This window comes from Microcaecilia unicolor, chromosome 4, assembly GCF_901765095.1.
Source record: "Microcaecilia unicolor chromosome 4, aMicUni1.1, whole genome shotgun sequence".
NCBI classification, from domain to species: domain Eukaryota; kingdom Metazoa; phylum Chordata; class Amphibia; order Gymnophiona; family Siphonopidae; genus Microcaecilia; species Microcaecilia unicolor.
In genome coordinates this window covers 80398215-80418613 of record NC_044034.1, presented here as the reverse complement: position 1 = coordinate 80418613, position 20399 = coordinate 80398215, and the positions used below count along the sequence as shown (strand labels likewise).

Sequence of the window (20399 nt, the reverse complement as noted above, 5' to 3'; positions counted from 1 at the left end):
GAGGCTATAAGAAAATCCCTGCAGGTCTCAGCCTCTGATAAAAATAAAACTTGATTCTTTTTTTTAAACGTTGCACAGAACACAAAACAATATATATATTAACAAAAATAAAAGGTAGAAACCAGTGAAATATTAAATAAGAGTAAGAGACTGAAGAGCTCACCGCCTTCCATCTGCTGGAGACTGAGAATACTGGATCTTACTATAGCTAGCTAGGGCTTTTATTAGCTCTCAGTCAGAATTCTCAGTCTCCACCTGCTGGAAGGAGTGCACAACCCATCAGTATTTTTCTGGGCCAGTCTGAAGGGACGCTAAGGCATGCCATTTAACCCTTCCCTCTGTTTTCTGTCCAATAACCAATTCCTAATCCACAGAAGACATTGCCTTCTATCCCATGACTTTTTAAATTTTTCTCAGGAGTCTCACACAAGGAACTCTGTCAAAAGCTTTCTGAAAATCCGGACACACTACAACAACCAGCTCACCTTTACTGCATGTTTATTTATGCCTTCAAAGAAATGAAGTAAACTGGTGAAACAAGACATTCCTTGGTTGAACCCATGCTGACTCTGTCCCATTAAACCTTTATGTTTGTCTATGTGTTCCATAATTTTATCCTTTATAATGGTTTCCACTATTTTCCCCAGCATTGAAGTCAGGCTTACCAGTCTGTAATTTCCTAGGTCACCCCTGGAAACCTTTTTAAAAGTCGGCGATACATTGACCATCCTCCAATTTTCAGGTACTACCGAAGATTTTAAAGACAGGTTACAGATCAGCAATTTCATGTTTGAGTTCTTTCAGTACCCTGGGGGTGTATGCCATCCAGTCCAGGTGATTTATTACTCTTTAACTTGTCACTTTGGTTCAGTGCATCTTCTAGGTTCACAGAGATTTCTTCCAGTTTCTCCACATCGTCATCTCCGGTACAGACAGATCTCTTACATCTTCAATAAAAAACAAAGCAAAGAATTCATTCAATCACTCCGCTAAGGTCTGGTCCTTCCCCGAGTGCTCCTTTTGTTCCTTTATGATCCAACGGTCCCACAGATTCCCTCACAGGCTTTCTGCTTCTGATGTTCCTGAAAAAGGTGTTACTATGAGTTTTGTCTCCACGGAAAGTTTTTCTTCATATTCTCTTTCAGTGCTTTGCATCTAGCTTGACACTGCTATGTTGCTTCTTATTTTCTTCATTCGGATCCTTTTTCCATTCTTTGAAGGATGCTCTTTTGGCTCCAATAGCCTCTTTCACTTCACCTTTTAACCACATTGGCTGTCGTTTGCTCAATCTTTCCACCTTTGTTAATACGTGGAATACAACTGGTCTGGGATTTCACGGTGGTATTTTTAAACAACATTAATGTCTTATATAAAGTCCTAAACTTTGCAGCTGACCCTTTTTAACCATTTGCCTCATTTTGTCATAGTCACCCTTTTGAAAACTGAATGCTGCTACAGTATTTTTCTTTAGTGACTTCACTTCAGGTATCAGCTCAAATCTGATCATATTATGATCACTGTTTCCCAGCGGATCCAATAACAGTACCTCTTGTACCATGCCCTGCATTCCACTAAGCACCAGATCTAAAATAGCTCCATTTCTTGTTGGTTCTTGGACCAGTTGCTCTAAGAAGCAGTCATTTATCACATCTAAGAATTTTACCTTCCTAGTGCTCCCTGATGTAGTACAGAGACTCAAATGGAGCCTTGGACAGTACCCAAAGCATCAGAATGAGGTCCCACAAAGGGAAGGAAGGGCATAGAGGGCAGCACAGATAAGCCACTCCCCTCAGGAACTGAACAACCTCTCAATATAAAGCCAGAGAGAAAATCATCACCTTCCCATAAACACAGCCAGAACAGCCACATGGAACATCAGGGAGCTTAGAAACAACCCCTGATCCAGGCCTAGCTGCAGAAACCCCAAAGTATCAAGAATCTGAGCCCTCCAGAGAGACAGGGATTGCTCCCCATACCAAGATTCAAGAACTCACTAGAATCTGAAGTAATCCAAGCACCTAGAGGCCCTTCCTGGAGCAAACCAGCTTAGAAACCATTGGAGGGTAGAATCCACATATCTCTAAACATCTCCTCCCAACGGCCAATCCGTAAGCCAGAAGGAATATGGATCTTCTATGTCTACTGGCCCCTTCTGGAACAGAGCCCGACCCCAAGGCACTGGAAGATATTCCTCTACCAGAAGGCACCTGAGGACCCCATACCATGGCCTGTGAAGTCAGTCCAGCGCCACTAGCAGGATCAGATGAAAATGACGTGCAATACTGCACAAGAGAGTACCTATCAGAGACAATGAAGGGAAGATGTACAGGGGCTCCTCCAATGGCCATGGTTGAACCTATTCCCTGGGAGGCCATCTCCCTCAAGGAACCTGGACACCATCAAGTCAAATTGTGTAGGTTCCCAGTGATCCTGAATGAGCTGAAAGGCCTGATGTCCCAGCTCTCACACTCCAGGATCCAGGAGGGAGCAACTGAAAAAGTCTGCCTGTACCTTGTCCTTGCCCGCAATATGGACCACTGAAAGGGCCTACAGATGGCCCACCGACAGACACCATCTGACTCCTGGCACTGCTCTGCTTGTTTATATATAGCACTGCAATGGCAGTGTCCAGCATCAATCTGACCACTTTCCCCTCAAGGAGTGGCCAAAATCCCCCCAGAGCTAGCTGAACTAAGTGGGACTCCAGGCGAATGATGAACCAGAACACCTCCTGGTTTCACAAGATGCCCTGCACCACCCAACCCAGACAGTGAGCTCCCCAAGCAAGATGACAAGAACCCACTGTGGGGATCCACAGGCACCTCTCTCAGCAAGTGAGCTGGACTATCCCATCAGGCTAGACTGAGCCTCACTTTGGGCAGCAGAGGAAGAGGACAATGGAAGTCCTGTGAGGCCAGTGCCCACTGGGACTACAGGGCTTGCTGCAGATGGTGCATATGAGCCCTCACCCAAGGCATCACTTCCACTGTAGCAGCCATGTAGCCAAGAGCTGTAAATAATCCCAAACCGTGGGCTCCAGGAGATCACACCTCCAGTGCAACTGTGCCAGGAGATTCTCACCTGCTCCTCCAAAAGAAAAACAAATTCCTCTGGTTGTGTCGAAGAGGACCCCGAAATACTTCAGGGACTAAGACAAGGCCAGATGCAAGGCAGCCAAACTGGCCTCCGAAGCCAAGTCGGCCCGAATCAGCCAGTCATTTATGTGGGGATGAATCCAAATACCCCAACATCAGAGGTGCACAGTCACCACCCCCATCATCTTAGAATATATGCTGGGAATTGTAGACAAGCCAAACAGCAAGGCCCGAAGATGAAAATGCTGCCCCCCAACATACAGAAAGCTCAGATATCTGTTGTGATGATCTGCAATGAGGAAGTGGAGGTAGGTGGAGGTCCAAGTAAGTCACGAACTCCCCTGATCGCACAGAGGTGATGACAGAGTTAAGTGTCTCCATCCAGAACTGTTGGACTCACAGACAGGCATCCATTCCCTCGAGGTACAGGATGAGGTGAAAGGAATCACCCTTCTTTAGGACCATGGAATAGATGGACTACTTTACCATCCCCCCTAAATCACAGAGATGCTGAAGAATAAGAGAGACAGTCTGGCGCTTTAGAGCCAAAACACAAGGAGAGGTCATGAAGATGAACTCCAGGGAGTATTCCCTTCTCAACCACCTCCAGAACCCACTGATCTGAAGTGATGGGACCCAATCATTGCAGAAGAGAGACAGCCTACTTCCCACTGGAAACAATGAGGGGCCTGGTGCACCCTCATTGGGCAAGCCAAGCAGCTGCGGTCTTGCCTGAGAGACTGGCTCACTTGGGGCCTTGAAAGGACTCCTGTTGAAGGACGTACTCTGTCCTCCACTTGAGGCAAAGGGCACTGATTGGACCTGAAGAGGCCTGCCCTTTAAAGCCTAAGACCGCTGTACACCCTATGCCGCAGTTCAGTTAGACAGGGAGTGTCATGGCTGTGGCCATGCCCCTGCATCCAGACTCACCTTTTTCCAGTGATCTGGCTCTGTGGCTTCTCCAGGACTGCCTTGTCCCCGTATTGATGCATCTGCTGCCTGTTTTCCTATTACCCAAGCCTCGCTCTGGTGTTCCTGCATCCAAGCCTCGCTACAGTCTATTCAAGCCTCATTCTAAATTGTGACATCATCAGCAAAGTCCTTTATAAAGCACCTTGGAACTTTCATGCTTTGCCTTTGCAAGAGGTCTCTTTACCCTGTCCTCCTGTTTGAATCCAATTCTTGCTTGGCTTTATTCCTGTATGCCTTGTTTCCTGCCTGGCTTTATTCCTGTGGATCTTGTCCCTGTGTTTCTATGAGTCTTGTACCTGAAAGCCTTGATTCTGTGCATCTGGTTTCTGAAGCTTCATTCCTGTGTAGTCTTGTTCCTGCCTATCTGTGTTTCTGTGAGTCTTGTAACTGAAAGCCTTGTTTCTGAACCATGTTCCTGAAAGCCTTGCTTTTGCAAACCTTGTTCTTAAATGCCTTATTCTTGTATGGCTTTATTCCTGCTTGGCTTTGTTCCTATGAATCTTGTCCCTGAATTCATGTTCCTGTGTTTCTTGCTTCTGAACCTCGTTTCTGAAAGCTTGGCTCTCGCTGTAGCCAAACCCTGCTCCTAATTTCTGTTACAGTTTGACTCTGTTTCTGGCTTATGCTTTAGTCTAGCCCTGCTCTTGACCCTTGCTTCTGTTAAACTCTGTTCTTGCTTTCTGCTAAAGCCAAAGATCTGTTCCTGGCTCCTGCTACAGTCAAGATCCATTTCTGATTCCTATTCCTACCAAGCCTGGTCCTGATAAGCTCTGTTCCTGATACAGTCAAGCTCCATTCCTGATTCCTATTCCTGCCAAGCCAAGTCTGTTTCTGATGCCAAGCCAAGGCTGTTCCTGATTCCTGTTAGCTAAGTCCAGTTCCTGGTTCTGCCAAGTCAAAGCTCTATTCCTGTTCCTGCCAAGTCAAAGCTCCGTTCCTGGTTCCTGTTCTTGCCAAGCCAAGTCCTGTTCCTGCCTTGTTTATATAGTCTTGCTTCTGTTTGTTCTTGCTGCACTTCCAGCCTGCTCCTGCTTTGTCTTTGGTCTGTAATCTTGCATCTTTTTCTGCCCTGCTTGTCTTTTGCTCCAGTTCTGGTCCTGTCTGTGCCAGCCCAGTTTGTCTTCAGCTTCAGTCCCGGCCCTGTTGTATTCTGCCCTGCCTGTTACAGCCATGCTCATCTCATCCAGTCCAGTCCTGTCTGGATCTAGTCCTTGCCTTGCCTTTTCTGGACCCAGTTTTAATCCAGTTCTGTGTCTTGCTTTGTATAGCCTGGATCCCGGTCCCAGTTTTAATCTAGTTCCGAGTATTGCCTTGTCCTGTCTGGGTTCCAGTTCTGCCCCTTTGCCTCGCTTTCCTTGCCTCTTCTGGATCCAGTCCTTGTCTTGTCTATTGTACCTTGTTACCTCTGCCTTGCTTTAAGTCCTGTCTTGTCTAACCAAGTCTTGCCTTGTCTAGTCATGATTTGTTCCAACACTTACCCTGTGCCAGCCCAGATGACTTGTCTGCCACAGCTTCGGCTGTGGTCCAAGGGCTCACTATCCCTGAATCTATGACAGACAGCCAAGCCTCCACATATCCTTCATCAACTTCTCCAAGTCATCACCATTGAGTGAGCACCCCTTAAAGGGTAGCTGACTCAAACGCTTCTTGGAAACCACATCTCAAACAGTAGCGAGGCCACCATTGAGCAAGAAGCCAGATGAACCAGATTAGAAAAGACATCTGCCCAAAAATGCCGCCCTGGACTCCAGGCAAGAAACTTCCCATGACTCCAGCAACTGCTAGAACCAATGCAGCATGAAGCTACGTAACCACCACAAATTGCAGCCTGAATGCTGGGGCCCCCACTAAAAAGGGAAGTTGGATCTGTTTCTCCACATTCTTTTCATGGAAATTCCTAAGAACCAAGCTCCCTTGGACAAATACAGTAGTTGCCTTTATGACCACTGCAACCAGGGCATCCACTTTTGGGAAGATGCAACACTTCCCAACCTCCACAGCGAAGGCATACAGATGATCAAGAACCCCAGCTTCTCCAAGGGGACCATCCGGGGACTCAAGCTTCATCATGATGAAAATAAGGGAATTATAGAGCAGAAAATGCTTCAGGGTGGCTTTAAGAATAGCCAATGCCCCCATGACCTTGTCTACAAGACAAAACAGCTCCTCATGACGAAAGATCTGGAAACATAAAACCACTGTTCAAAAGCCTCCCAACAGGGAGGGTTATCAGAAACAGAGTCCATGGGAGACTGAGAGCCTGAGGACTTCCAAGTCCTCCTCTGCTCCATCCAAACAACTTAGACCCTCTGGGATGACCAGATGCATTCTACAGTGCTTACACCCCAAAACAGGGCCCTTTGCAAATCCCCTTGGGGCCCCTAGAATCTCCCCCACCAACTGGTGAGGGTTACGATTAGGTCCCAAAAAGAGACCTGTGCAGCTCCGGAGCCAAAAAACACCAAGACCCGAGGGTCCCCAAAAGGCCTCAATGGGACCTCCCTGCAGACAGACCTTGGGAAAACAGGAATGAAAAGCCCACCACAGGACCAGGGATTTAAATAATCCATTATCCGTGCTCAGCTGCTGGTTCTTGAAGACTGCATAGTGTGTACCTGTCAGCATGCCCTACTACGTAGCAGACGCATGCGGTCCTGCCTCAGCCCTGAGCTCCAGCAGCTCGACCATCCCCAGCTCTCTGAGTGCACCTAGAGGGAAATTCCCTACAATAAGCATTATCCCCTGACAAAGGGTATAAAGCTAATCAGGACACTTGAAATAGTTTTTAAAAAAATGTTTAAGTATATCTGCTACCGAAGCGAGCACTTAGGAAAGCCTAGGAGCTGCAGGGGAAGTACTCCCAAACAGGGTGAATAGGCAAGAGGGGTGGGGGAGATGGAGAACCACACCCCTTGAGCAATGCCCCACAGAACCGAGCCACAGCCTCACAGAGTGGCTCTAAGAAGTGCAACTGGGGGCTGTGGAGACAAGCTCCGAGCTCAACCAAGTATATTCTAGCAGAGCAGGGAGCTAGGCCAGGAACAGGAGCACCTAACAGCATGACCTACCACCTGCTGAAGGTAGAGAAAAATACTGGATTGTTCCAGGGAACACTACAGCTTATACTGGTGATGTCACTGGCAAAATTCTCCTGCTAATAGGAACGGATAACACCAATCTACACAGAACAGTGGAGCCGATGCTAAGAAATACATGGTAACTTACTGTGTTATCTGTAAGGCGTAGCCTCCATCCATTTGTCAGTCCATTCCACAGTAAAATAGGAATTAGCACATGCTATCGTGTCATAACACTATTAATGCATGCTAAATTCTGTTATTTTGATTTGCATGGTTTAGTCAAAAGTCCCTAAAAGGTTTATGTATAGCATTTTAAAAACATGGCAATACTCTCCATTTCCATCCTTTTAAAGAGGACTCATCAAAAAGGCCACCTCTACACAGAAAAAAAAAAAGTTAGCACAAACATTTGGCTAAAAAAAAAATAATAATAAATTTAAAAGATGACAGAGAATGCAAACTTACTGCAGCACTACGACCAGGGAAGTTGAAGAAAGTATCTGGTCCATGCCTCTGTGGCATTTGATTGAGGACTGATAATAATTTAACTGCATGCCTTGGCTGTCAAAAACAGCAAAATTGAAAAACTGTCAGTCAACAACTGAGAACTGAAATACAATATACATAACAGCCAAAAGGTAATTTTTAAACTATAAAATAAATTATTCCTCAATAGTTATTTAAACAATGCAACTGAAAACCATCAGTCAACATAAAACATACTTTCAATTTACTTGCCTCTAGAGACAAATTACATTAACCTCAGACTCTAATGTACTGATACTTAATATACTGCAAAGCCAACCACAACTTACCCAGATTCCATTTTCTCCCCGAAGCATGCTAAATAAAAGCTTCAACTCCTTGACAGTAATGCTGTAGCTGGCAAGAACGCCCAACATATCAACCAGAAGATCTTCAAAACAAAAAGTTACACAGACCTTTACTGCAATTAATTTTTAACAATGTCAAGTTTATATGAGAATACAAAATTGGCAAAAATTATTATTGCTTTAACAAAAAATACTTGTTTCCAAAATAACTGAAAATGATATACATGACATAAAGTATGATCCACATTACCCAGAAAGATATAATCCAAGACTAAATGTCCAGAATATATACCAAACCTGTTCATACGCCATCGCTTAATTTTATTTTCCTACTCCAGCAAGGAAACACTGGAAAGAATATAGATCATAATTTCTCTTAGTGCTAATGTTTGGGGAGTAAGGCCAACAGCTTCAACCCAGAAATTGCAGAACAGCAATTCATGTCCCCCTGCTCCTGTTGCACCACCCTCCAAAGCACATTTTCAGCTATTCATGACCTATGCAGCATACCTCAATAGTGTTCATCAGTATTATATGAGTCTACAAAATATAAAGATATAACAACTACAGCGCAGGTACTTACCTAGGTAGAAGGTCTTCTCTGAGAACAGAAGGCTTTACATTCTCACAAGTGGGTGAAGCCGACCTACGTTGCCCAGTCCGGAATCTACCAAACTCTAACAAGAGCTTTGTGGAGCAAGAGACATGCTTCACTGAGCATGCGCGAGTGTATTCACACCAACCGCAAGAACGCAGTCTCCTCAGTTTAACACTACAGCAAAAAATCAAGTAAACAACTATGAAGGAGACAACTCTAAGAGGAAGCTGGGAGGGATTGTGAGAATATAAAGCCTGCTGTCTTCAGAGAACACCCGCTGCAGGTACTTGCACTTTCTCCGAGGAAAGAAGGCTTACAATTATCATAAGTGGGGAATCCCTAGCATTCAGGCTCACCAAAAACAACAAACGTTGGTCAACTGGGACTTGCAATGACAAGGACATAACACAGATTAACCTGAAACTATAAAATCTGAATGACAGTGCAGCCTGGAACAGAACAAAACGGGCCTAGGAGGGTAGAGTTGGATTCTAGACCCCAAACAGATTCTGCAACACTATCTGCCCGAACCGACTGTCGCGTCAGGTATCCTGCTCAAGGCAATAGTGCAATGCAAATGTGTGGACTGAAGACCACATCTCAGCCTTGCAAATTTCTTCAATGGAAGCCAATCGCAAGTGAGCTACCGAAGCAGCCATGGTTCTGAAATTATGAGCCAGACATGACCCTCTAGGGACAGCACTTCACAGCTGGCAGTAAGTGAAGGAAATGCAATCTGTCAATGAAATAGAATTGGTGTGTTTCCAGATGGCGACCCCCATCCTGTTGGGATCAAAAGAAACAAAATCCTGGGCGGACTGTTTCTGGGACATTCTCCACTCCATGTATTAGGCCAATGCTCTCTTGCAATCCAAGGAGTACAAGCTGATTTGGCCAAGATGGGCATGAGGTCAAGAAAAGATTTTGGCAAGACAAATAACTGGATCAGATGGCATTCCGACACCACTTTTGGAAGGAAATTAGGGTGAGTGCGGAGGACTACTCTGTTGTGATGAAACTTAGTATAAGGTGCATCCGCTACTAAGGCCTTAAGCTCACTGACTCTATGAGCTGAAGTAACAGCCACCAAGAAAATGACCTTCTAGGTCAAGTACTTCAGATGACAGGAATTCAGGGTTCAACGTTGAGATCTCACGACACTGGTGGAGGTTGGACAGGGGGCTTAGACAACAGCAAACCTCTCATGAAGCGAACTCGAGGCTGTCCAGAGATGGGCTTACCCTCTACACGCTGATGATATGCACTAAATTGCACTAAGCTGAACCCTTACTGAGCTGGTCTTCAGAACAGACTCTAATAAGGTATTCAAGCAGGGTCTGTGTACAGCAAGCAAGGGGATCTAGGGCCTTGCGCTCACATCAGACGGCAAACCTCCTCCACTTGAAAGAATACCACCTCTTAGTGGAATCTTTCCTGGAAGCCAGCAAGACCCAGGAGACACCCTCCGAAAGACCCAAGGAAGCAAATTCTAGGCTCTCAACATCCAAACTGTGAGAGCCAGAGCCTGGAGGATAGGATGAAGAAGGGACCCCTCGTTCTGCATGAAGAGATTCAGAAAACAATCCAATCTCCTACAGTTCTTCGGAAAATAACTCCAGAAGTAGAGGGAATCATATCTACCGCAACCAGAACTGTGTAATCAGAATCATGGTCCATGGTCTTGCTTGAATTTCAACTAAGTCTTCCCACTAGAGGAATAGGAGGATACACATACACCATCTGACGCTAGTCTGCCATAGGCCTGAAGCAGAAATGAGGGACCCTGTGGTTGAGTCAAGTGACAAACAGATCCACCGAGAGGGTGCCCCATGGTCGGGTCAAGTGACAAACAGATCCACCGAGAGGGTGCCCCATGGTCGGAAGATCTTGCGGGCTATACCCATATTGAGAGAAAACTCGTGCGGTTGCGTTATCCTGCTCAGCCTGTGGGCCAGGGTGTTATTTTTGCCCACCAGATAAGTGGTTTGAAGAACATGCCATGTTGGCAAGCACAATGCCACATCCGGTTGGCCTCCTGACACAAAGGGCGTGATCTGGTGTCCCCCTGTCTGCTTGGATGAGAACATGTTGGTGAGATAGCCGATCTCTGAAAGCCTTTAGAGCGTTACAGAATGCCCAGATCTCCAGGAGAATATGAAGATTTGTTTCCTGGGTGGACCAAACACCCTGGGTGTGAAGCCCATCTACATGTGCTCCACATCCCAGAAGAGATGAATCCACTTGTCAGCACATTTTGTGGCTGAGGACTTTGGAATGGAAGTCCAAGAGTCACATTGGATCAAATGGTGCACCACTGAAGAGAGCGTAGAAACTTTGGGGACACTTGGATGACATCTTGCAGACTTGGCTTGGTGTTCTATGTGTTTTAAAATCAATGTCCCATTATTATTCCCGACATGGGGCAACGTTTCACCATGACGGCGTCTTCAAGGGAACGTATCAACAAAACGGGAGCGAAACCAATTCAAGTGCCTCCCTGCTTTCTGTATTGATCAGCCACAGTACAACACCCAGAACTGAACATAACATGCTTGCAAAGATAAGTGCAACTCTCCTATACGGTATTATAAGGATTGAGGTCTTTAGCTGGATGCCTTTTTCAACGTGAACGGCAGGTAGGCAGGAACAGTGCTGTGATGGTTAAGGGTTGTTGTGCTGCTTGCTGATACCGTACATCACGGTAATCTGGCACAATAGTAAACACTGAGCACTGCATATTTAAAAACAAGAAAAAATAGAAACTATTTAAAGAGCAGAAGGTTTGGTTATATACTGGTGTGAATGTTATAACCATATTGACCTTTAAGCACCAGCTAGCATTGAATAGATCCCTAAGTGGAGTTGTGAATAAATTTGAACTGCCAGACCCTTGACCATTCTTCTAACGTTTGGAGATTCCTTCTCATTGTTTCTACTCCCTCCAAGATATTCACTCTATTGGCTATCTTCGTGTCATCCGCAAAAAGGCAAACCTTTTGTTCCAACCCTTCAGCAATATCTCCCACAAATATATTAAACAGAATCGGCCCCAGCACCAACCCCTGAGGAACACCACTGCTCTCCTTCCTTTCCTCCGAGTGGATTCTGTTTACCGCCACCCTCTGTACCTGTCAGTCAACAAGTTTCCTATCCTGTTCACCACTTTTGGTCATAAGTTCAGCCCTTTCAGCTTATTCACAAATCTTCTGTGGGGGACTGTATCAAAGGCTTTGTTGAAATCCATGTAGATTACATCTAACGCACATCCTTCATCCAGTTCTTTGGTTACCCAGTAAAAGAAATCAATAAGATTCACTTGGCAAAATTTTCCTTTGGTAAAGCCATGTTGCCTTGGGTCATGTAACCCATTGGCTTCCAAAAAATTAACTATCCTTTCTTTCAGCAGCTACTCCATTATTTTTCCTACCACCGATGTGAGACTTACTAGTCTGTAGTTTCCCACTTCTTCCCTGTCTGAACTTTTGTGAAGAGGGACCACATCCGCTCGTCTCCAATCTCGTGGAACCTCTCTCGTCTCTAAAGTTCTATTAAATAAATAAGAGAACCCGCCAGGACCTCTCTGAGTTTCCTCAGTGTCCTGGTACATCTTCCTCCCAAAAGAATCAAGGGTTATAGCTTCTCTGCCTGAGGGAGCCGTCCCTGGAAAGCCTGGCTCATTTGAGAGCGGATTCCACCGCCATGAAATTGTGAGGCAACTGAGACCTATCAAAACCAGACACACTGTGAAGCCAATACTAGGTGTCAATCTTCTTGGGCATGACAGAGACCAATAGAGGGGAGTCCCAGTTCCTGACAAGGACTTTCCTGAGTACCTCGTGGAAAGGGGCAGTCACAGCCTCCTTAGGAATAGATGTGTAGTCCAGGACCTCAAGCATCTTGGCCCTGGGCTCATCCTCCACTTCCAAAGGAAATGGAATGGCATCAGTATTTCCTTCACAAAAGCTGGAAATGAAAGGCTCTCTGGAGACTTTCTCCTTTCAGGTGGAGGGGAGGGTTCAGAGGGAATTCCATAGGACTGATCAGAGGAAAAGTATCTTGGATCCCCCTCTGAATTCCATAAGCGCTCTTCTTCAGTGTCAGACAATACCACCTGATTGGAGTGTCAAGATCGAACCTGCCTCAACGTGGAGAAACCATGCCCTAGAGAATGGTGTTGAGAAGTCGGCTCCCGCCTTGACTCCAGCGAAGTTTCCTCCACTGACATTGAGGGAGTGCAGGGCTTGGATGGCAGTAGACACCAGGACTGCATGCAGAATCGGTGTCAGAGGCCGCACCACAGGCTGAGGGTCAAGCTGGTCCACAAAGGGAGGCAGGGAAGTTGCAAACACCCCAGATGCCGATGCACACCGTTGTATGAGGCTATCCAGCAGCTCAGGAAGCAAGGCCTGGATGCACTCATCAAGGGCTGACATCGGGAAAAATTGGGGTGCCAGCTTAGGCACAGGGTGCAGAACTGTAGGGGTCGTTACAGGAGCAGGGTCTTAGCTGCTGGGAGACTGATGCATCAGCACCGCATGTATGGAGGGGAAACTGTGCTCTCGGCACCGATGCTTCTTGGGTACTGAATCTGTCAATGCCCAGAAGCTCTCAGCACGGTGTCGACGAGAACGACATTGAATCCACAAGTTGCCTCGGGGTCGAGTCTGACGATGGACGGATACAGAGGCCCTCCACAGCAGGAGGCCTCGAGGCAGGTGGAGACCCACTCGATGCTTCACTGCTCCCAGTATCTAAGGGTCTAGCAGCAGCACACTGTAGACACCAAGAATGGGCATCTTTCCCAGAGATTGTCCAACTGCACCAGCTACAGTGCTTGAAACCACTGGGAACCTTTGTGGACATGGAAGAAAAAAAAACACCTCTGCTAAATAAAACAAAGCAATGGTGTCTGAAAAAGGGACAAGGCAGGGTAAAAAAAAAAGAGAAGGAAAGATCCCAGCCAAAGTCAACGCCTAAAACAGCCTGATGACAATTGAAAATAAAGGAAACAAACCTAGGGAAAAATCACTAAAACTTAAAGGAAAAATAAAAGGCTGGAGATTGCACAACAGGAACACAAGGAGAAAAAAATTAATGAAAAAATAGCCAAAAGGCACAAAAAAGTTCTCTAGGTCCAAGCAATGTGAGGAGACAGTAAAAAACCTTGCTCCCTCCTCATTGCAGTAGAAAAAGAAATGAGACCGCGTTCTCTCGGCAGGCTGGAAGGCACTCACACGTGCCATGAAGCGTGTCTCGCTCTCCACAAAGCTCTCGTTAGACTTTGGTAAATTTTGGACCGGGTGACATGGGTCAGCGTCACCCACTTGTGAGAATTACAAGCCTGCTTGTCCTTGGATAATATTTACTCCAGTAGGAAATTCCCTGGAATAATATCGACATTCTAATATTCTCTAAAATGTTTCTCTAGTCTCTTCCTAATATTTCTAGACTTCTAGTCTTCCCATTTCCATTTTCTTTCTTTAAAAAAAATAACAGAAAATGCTGCTTCATGGTGAACCACACCTTGAGAACTGTGTGCAATTGTGGTCACTGTATCTCAAAAAAGATAGTGATACTAGAAAAGATACAGAGAAGGTGAACAATATGATAAAAAGGATGGACCAACTTCCCTACAAGGAAAAGCTAAAGAGCTTAGAACTCTTCATTTTGGAGCAGAGAAGGCTGAAGGGAGATGACCGAGGTCTATTTTTGATGAGTGAAGCAGAACGGGTAAACATGAATTAGTTGTTTCTCTTTTGAAATATACAATGACAAGGGAGCATACAATGAAGTTATTTGTTTAAAACAGAGGTTCTCAAACTGTGCGCCGTGGCACCCTGGTGCGCCATAGCGAACTCTCAGGGGTGCAGCGGAGCATCGCTCCCTACTTCCCCTCCTGCAAGTCCAACATCTACCGCTTCCTGATTCTTCCCCCGCCGCCGCTGCAGAGCTTGCAGCTTACATTTTCGGGCCATCCGTGATTCACACAGGCACTGCAGGGACTTCGCTCTGCAGCATCCAGCCTTCACAACAGAAGTTGCATTAGAGAAGGCCAGACATGGCAGACTGGGAAGGCCCTGGAGTGCCTGTGTGAATCGCGAATGGCCCAAAAATATAAGCTGCAAGCACTGCAGCGGCGACAGGGAAAAGAGAAGGAAGCGGCTGCGATCCTGAACCTGCAGGAAGGAAGGTAGCAAGCGATGCTGGATTTGGGGAAGGCAGAGGGCTGTAGGGAAAAACAGACCTATGTGGCTGGGGGGGGGGGGGGGGGGGGTGCCGAGACCCATGTAGCCGGGGAGACCCATGTGGCCGGGGAGGGGGGCTGCTGCGGAGACCCATGTGGCTGGGGAGAGGGGGTGCCGCCATGGAGACCCATGTGGCCAGGAGGGCTGCCGCAAACCTTGGGAACTCCTGGTTTAAAATGTTCTACTTAATAAGAAAATATATTTTTCACTCAGAACATAATTAAGCTCTGGAATTTGTTAATGTGATAATGTGATACACATTGTTAGTGTAGCTGAGTTTAAAAAAACAAAAAAATAGATTTGGGCAAGTTCCTGGAGGGAAGTCCATAAACCATTATCAAAGTGGCCTTGAGAAACCCACAACTTACCCCTGGGGATAACCAGCACAGAACTACCTACTTCTGGGATCTTGCCTATATGTGCCCTGAACTAGCCACTGCTGGCAAACAGTATACAAACTGGTGGACCTATGGTCTGATCCAGTATGGCAACTCTCTATGTTCTTATACTCAAAGCATTTATGGGAGTCAGACCTTCTCATCCCAAAACTATGAATATAAAAAACAGAAAGGGTCAAATAAGGGGGATCCAAGATGGCGACCAAGCAGGTTGTGTGAGAGACACTCCCTTTGAATGCTAAAAATATACCTTTTTTTCTTCAAAATATGCCGAAAAGGAAGGGTAAACCGAAGGGATCACCCCTCCCGAAGCAAATACCCTCCTTACCGGGACAGTCGTCTATCTCCTCATTTTTTGTTTCAACCCAGCTTACGGGCGTTTCCGCTACCAGGGCAATGAAGAGCCCCGGTCAGGAGAGTGATTTATCACTCAGCCCTTTGGGACCTGCTACTCCTCCTCCCCCGCAACCGGACGGAACTGCTGTACCGAGTGCTGGACAAAAAACAGACTCGAAGGGGTGGCGTACTCCCTCAATGGAAGCAGGAAATGAAAACATCTTGGTGGAAGGAGAGATAGTACAGCGACTCATTAATGACATCTGGTGATACAACAGCAAACGCAAATACAAATATTCATCTACAAGAAGAAATTTCTCTGTGTACTATTGCGGTTCAACCGTTGGTAAAGCCTTCTGAAATCTCCCTGGAATCAATCTGGTCTGCCCTTGAATCTCTGCATAAGGTCTGTACATCCTTTATCTCTGTTTCATTAAATAATACAACTCAAATAAGAACATTAAAAGAAAAGGTTGAAGGCGTTTTGAATAAACAGTTTAACTTAGAAAAAGGTGTTACTAAAGTATTAGAACAGCAGGCTCAAGTCTCTGGAGATCGGTTATTGCTTTACCAAAAAATTTAAAACTTAGAGAACTCATCTAGAAATTTGAATCTTCGTATATTGAATTTTCCACAATCTCAATATGTCACTCCGAGAGACATGTTTATAAAATTCCTAAGAGAGGTTTATAAATATTCAGAACACTCTCTTCCACCTTTGCAGAGACTATATTATTTGGATTTGAAATCAAGGCAGCAACAAATGGTTTCAACGCAGCAGGATAACCTTGTGGGAACATTAAATGTTGCAGATTTTCTGGAACAATCTATTGAGAACATTGAAACCAGGGCAATTCTAGTTGTGTCATTTGCATTCCTCCAAGATAATGAAGCTCTACTAAGACTATATTTCAAAACTATTCATCCAGAATTTAAAGGAAGTAAAGTTTCAATATTCCCTGATATTTCCAGATGGACACAACAGAGAAGAAAGAGGGTTTTGGATATGAAACAAGAATCTATTGAGTTAAAAGCATGTTTTCAATTGAGATTTCCTTGTAAATGTTTGTTATTATTTAAAGACGAGATATGTTTTTTTGAATCAGAACAATTACGTAGTTTTCTTAATATGCAGAGCAACAAGGAACAGCCTTAGATATGAAGCAGTCTAATAAATAGGGGTTACCTCCTGCTTATTTCTTTTGGACTAGTTTTACATTTAAACCAACTTCCAATGGTATTATTATTAACATCTTGATATTTCTCCCCTCTTATTTGTGGACTGTTATACCCAATTATGTTGTACTATAACAAAAAAGTGTTATTTCCGCTTATTCTTTTTTCCCCTCTCTTTTTTCTTCTTTTTCTAACTTATTTTGTTCCTTTTCATGGTATTTTTATTCTTCACATATTGGTATATCTTTTCAAAGATTGTCTCTTTGTTATAAATAGAAACTTAATAAATATAAAATAAAAATAAAAAAAACAGAAAGGGTATGTGAAAGTGGATGAACACATTTACAATATGTCATATCTTCATACACTTCTATGGACAGGATATCCATGGAGTTTATAGTCAATATAGCAATCTTAGCACTCACCAAAATTTGTTTTCTGTTTTACTTATACATTTTAGAAGCAGATCAATGGTACAGCAATTGAGGTCTTCATGGCACCTGACATGCCCTGTGCGTGTCCCAAACTTGGAACTAAAAATTTCCCACAGATAATCAATTTAGTGAAAATACACTACTTCGGAAATGTTACATAGACAATATTCATAATTTTGCACAAGGATAAAAAACTGAAAGAATTACATGATTGGATTAACTTAAGAGATCTAAATAAAGATTTTAATGTTTGCCCTGGTGAGTCAATTATCAGCATAAAGAAGAGTGTGGGGGAGACCAGAACCACCACTGCCCAAAGAGATCTGTCCATTCTCGGCAGCAGTAGTTGGTGAGCTAAAATTAACTACTGCTTCCTCTACCAGATTTCTTCTTTAGTCAGATTCACGCAGGACCAAGTTTTTGGGAGTTTTAAAGTGTGTATGTATTAAAATAGGGATCTAACATGTTTATTAGTCTGGAGCACACTAGAGTTAACCCTGTCCCATACACAAGCATTTGTCATACTTTGATATCAATAAAATGCATTTTTTTTTTTAAGTTTCCACAACTGGGCTTTGAAAGAGTCTGCTGCACAGTCAATTTCTCCATTTAAAGTGGTTATGTTCAGGTAGTGAATATTTTGGGAAATCAATGTAAGATTATCAAAGAAAGATTAAGAGAGGGTATGCTGTAGTATGTATCGATAAAGGTTACAAAAGACATGTGAATAGAAAAACTGTCAACAACAAAAAAAGTTGAAGATAAGTTAGTTTGCATTTTGAAATTCACATCTCTTTAGACATATTGTGTAACTTAAATATGTGTAACTTAAATATGCTTTCGACTCCTAACCATGACTCTCTTACTCAACACCCTCACTTATCACCCCTACCACTGCAATTTCCCCACCCCTAGCTGTCTGTCTGTCTGCCCAATTTAGATTGTAAGCTCTGTTGAGCAGGGACTGTCTTTTTCATGTTAATTTGTACAGCGCTGCTTAAGTCTAGTAGCGCTATAGAAATGTTTAATAGTAGTAAGTAGTAACTTAAATATTGGCGTTGTTCAAGGACTAGATCATTTTTCAGCCAAGAATATTACAATACAATATGAAAGAGGGAGGAATTTGGCATTTTAATATCCTTGTTAGGTTCTCAGGTTCAAAACACGCAGGCACAGACTCTGGAGTAATCGTGAGCCTTGGGCTGCTGACGAGGAGAGGCAGCAGCAGACAAAACCCACCAACCAACACTGGGCTAGAACACACCGGACTAGTACGCACTGAACTGGAATACACTGGACAGGAACACACCGGACTGGTACGCACTGAACTGGAACACACGGAACTAGAACCAGGCTTCACCTACACTTAGCTGCCGTTCCCCAGGGGTTGAACCCCTGGGTGCAGGCAACCGGCAGAACTTGGAGGGAAACCGGTACTGGAACTAGCAGGCTGTAACACCATGAATCAGGATTCAGAAGTGCCCATAGGCACCTAGACAAAAGCAGGGCAGACCGGGTTCAGAAGTGCCCACAGGCACCTAGACAAAAGCAAGGCAGACAGGGGTTCAGGGTACTCAGACAGGAGGGAAAGTAAGCCAAAGGAAAACAGGATTCAGAAGTGCCACCAGGCACCCAGACAAGAGCAAGGCAGAAGTGCTAACTGCACCAGGAACACAGGGTTCTCAGACAGGAGGGAAAGAGAGCCAACAGGGCTTGAATCAGGATAGGATTCAAGGCAAGCAAGACCAGGCAGAAGTGCTAACTGCACTAACACTAACCTGGACCTTTGGCGTTTGCAAAGCCCCTGAAAGGAAGAACACCACTTCCTTATCAAGGCCCTGACTGATGATGTCACAACTCCTGGACACAGGCAGGAAGCACACTGAAGCATAAAGAGGCTTAACACACACAGGTGCAGTGTAGTGGAGTAATTAGAGCCACGCTGGAAGCAGCCAGCACACAGAGACAGAGGCAGAGCTAACTCAGGCAACACACACAGGTGCAGTATAGTGAAGCAATTAGAACCATGCTGGGAGCAGCCAGCATACAGAGACAGAGCTAACTCAGGAAGGACAGACAGAAGCTGACCCCCAGAAATAAGGTAAGTTTGAGAGGGGTCACGACCACAATCGTAACAATCCTCCACTCTACCTAATTCTGACAAGAGATGGCTAAGACTTCCAAAAGGATATTTTAAATGTAGTCATTGCTCCTTATGTGAGGCAACATTTGATATTACCATATTTGTACATCCTACAAGTGGTCGAAGATATTCTTTAAAACAAATGGCACACTTGCAATACAGAAGGTGTCATTTCTATTGGTATTCATACCTGTGGGATACTCAATATGGGCAAAACAGAGGAAATTCAAAAGAAGAATCATTAAGCACAGAAGTTGCATGAAGAACATAACAGCCATACTGAGTCAGAACCATGGTCCATTTAGCCCAGTATCCTGCTTCAAACAGTGGCCAATAAAGGTCATAAGTACCTGGCAGAATTCCAAAGAGTAACAAGATGCACCTTTAGTTTAATACTGATAGAAAATTATTTAAGATTATTAAAGTTTGAAGTTCAAAAATATATTGTGCTGGATATAGCCTGAACAACATGTACAAATGATGTCAATCAAGATATTCAGATTACTTTGGAAACTGAGATATATATCCGATCAAGTTTGGAGAGTGGGGTGCTCTGCTTTATTGTACACACACTGTTGTTGGCACACCTAGGTTATTGTAAAGTCATTTATGTAGGCTGCACTGCAGCTATTCAAAGGCGACTACCAGTAAAACACTGCAGCTCGCCTAATCAGTAAAGCTTCCAAATTTGAGAGTGCAATGCCATTGCTCCAAAGTCTTCACTGGCTACCAATGGAGGCATGCTCTATTCTTAAACTGTGCTGTTTTGTCTTTCTGATTTTTTTTATGGCCTACTCCGAAGTATATGTTGTCTTTGATTGTTTACTTTATAAGTACTATAAAAATAGGTCCAGATGGTTTCTGATGCTGCAATGTTTTCACCTCAAGGAGTCATTTCTAAAATTTCTAAAACTGATGACACAAAGTAATTCAAAGTCGTTAACTCGCGAGAGGATTGTGAAAAATTACAGAAGGACCTTGCAAGACTGGGCAGCTAAATGGCAGATGACGTTTAATGTGAGCAAGTGCAAGGTGATGCATGTGGGAAAAAAGAACCCGAATTATAGCTACGTCATGCAAGGTTCTGCG

General features: G+C 44.5%; 1 protein-coding gene across 1 annotated transcript in view; it reads right to left on the bottom strand.

Annotated features, from left to right (window-relative positions):
• The window catches only part of NBEA (neurobeachin), a 1994973-nt gene that overhangs the window by 1848018 nt on the left and 126556 nt on the right, over window positions 1–20399 (bottom strand). Inside the window, 2 exon segments of the mRNA XM_030200381.1 lie at window positions 7613–7708; window positions 7963–8063. Coding sequence (XP_030056241.1) covers window positions 7613–7708; window positions 7963–8063 — 197 coding nt within the window.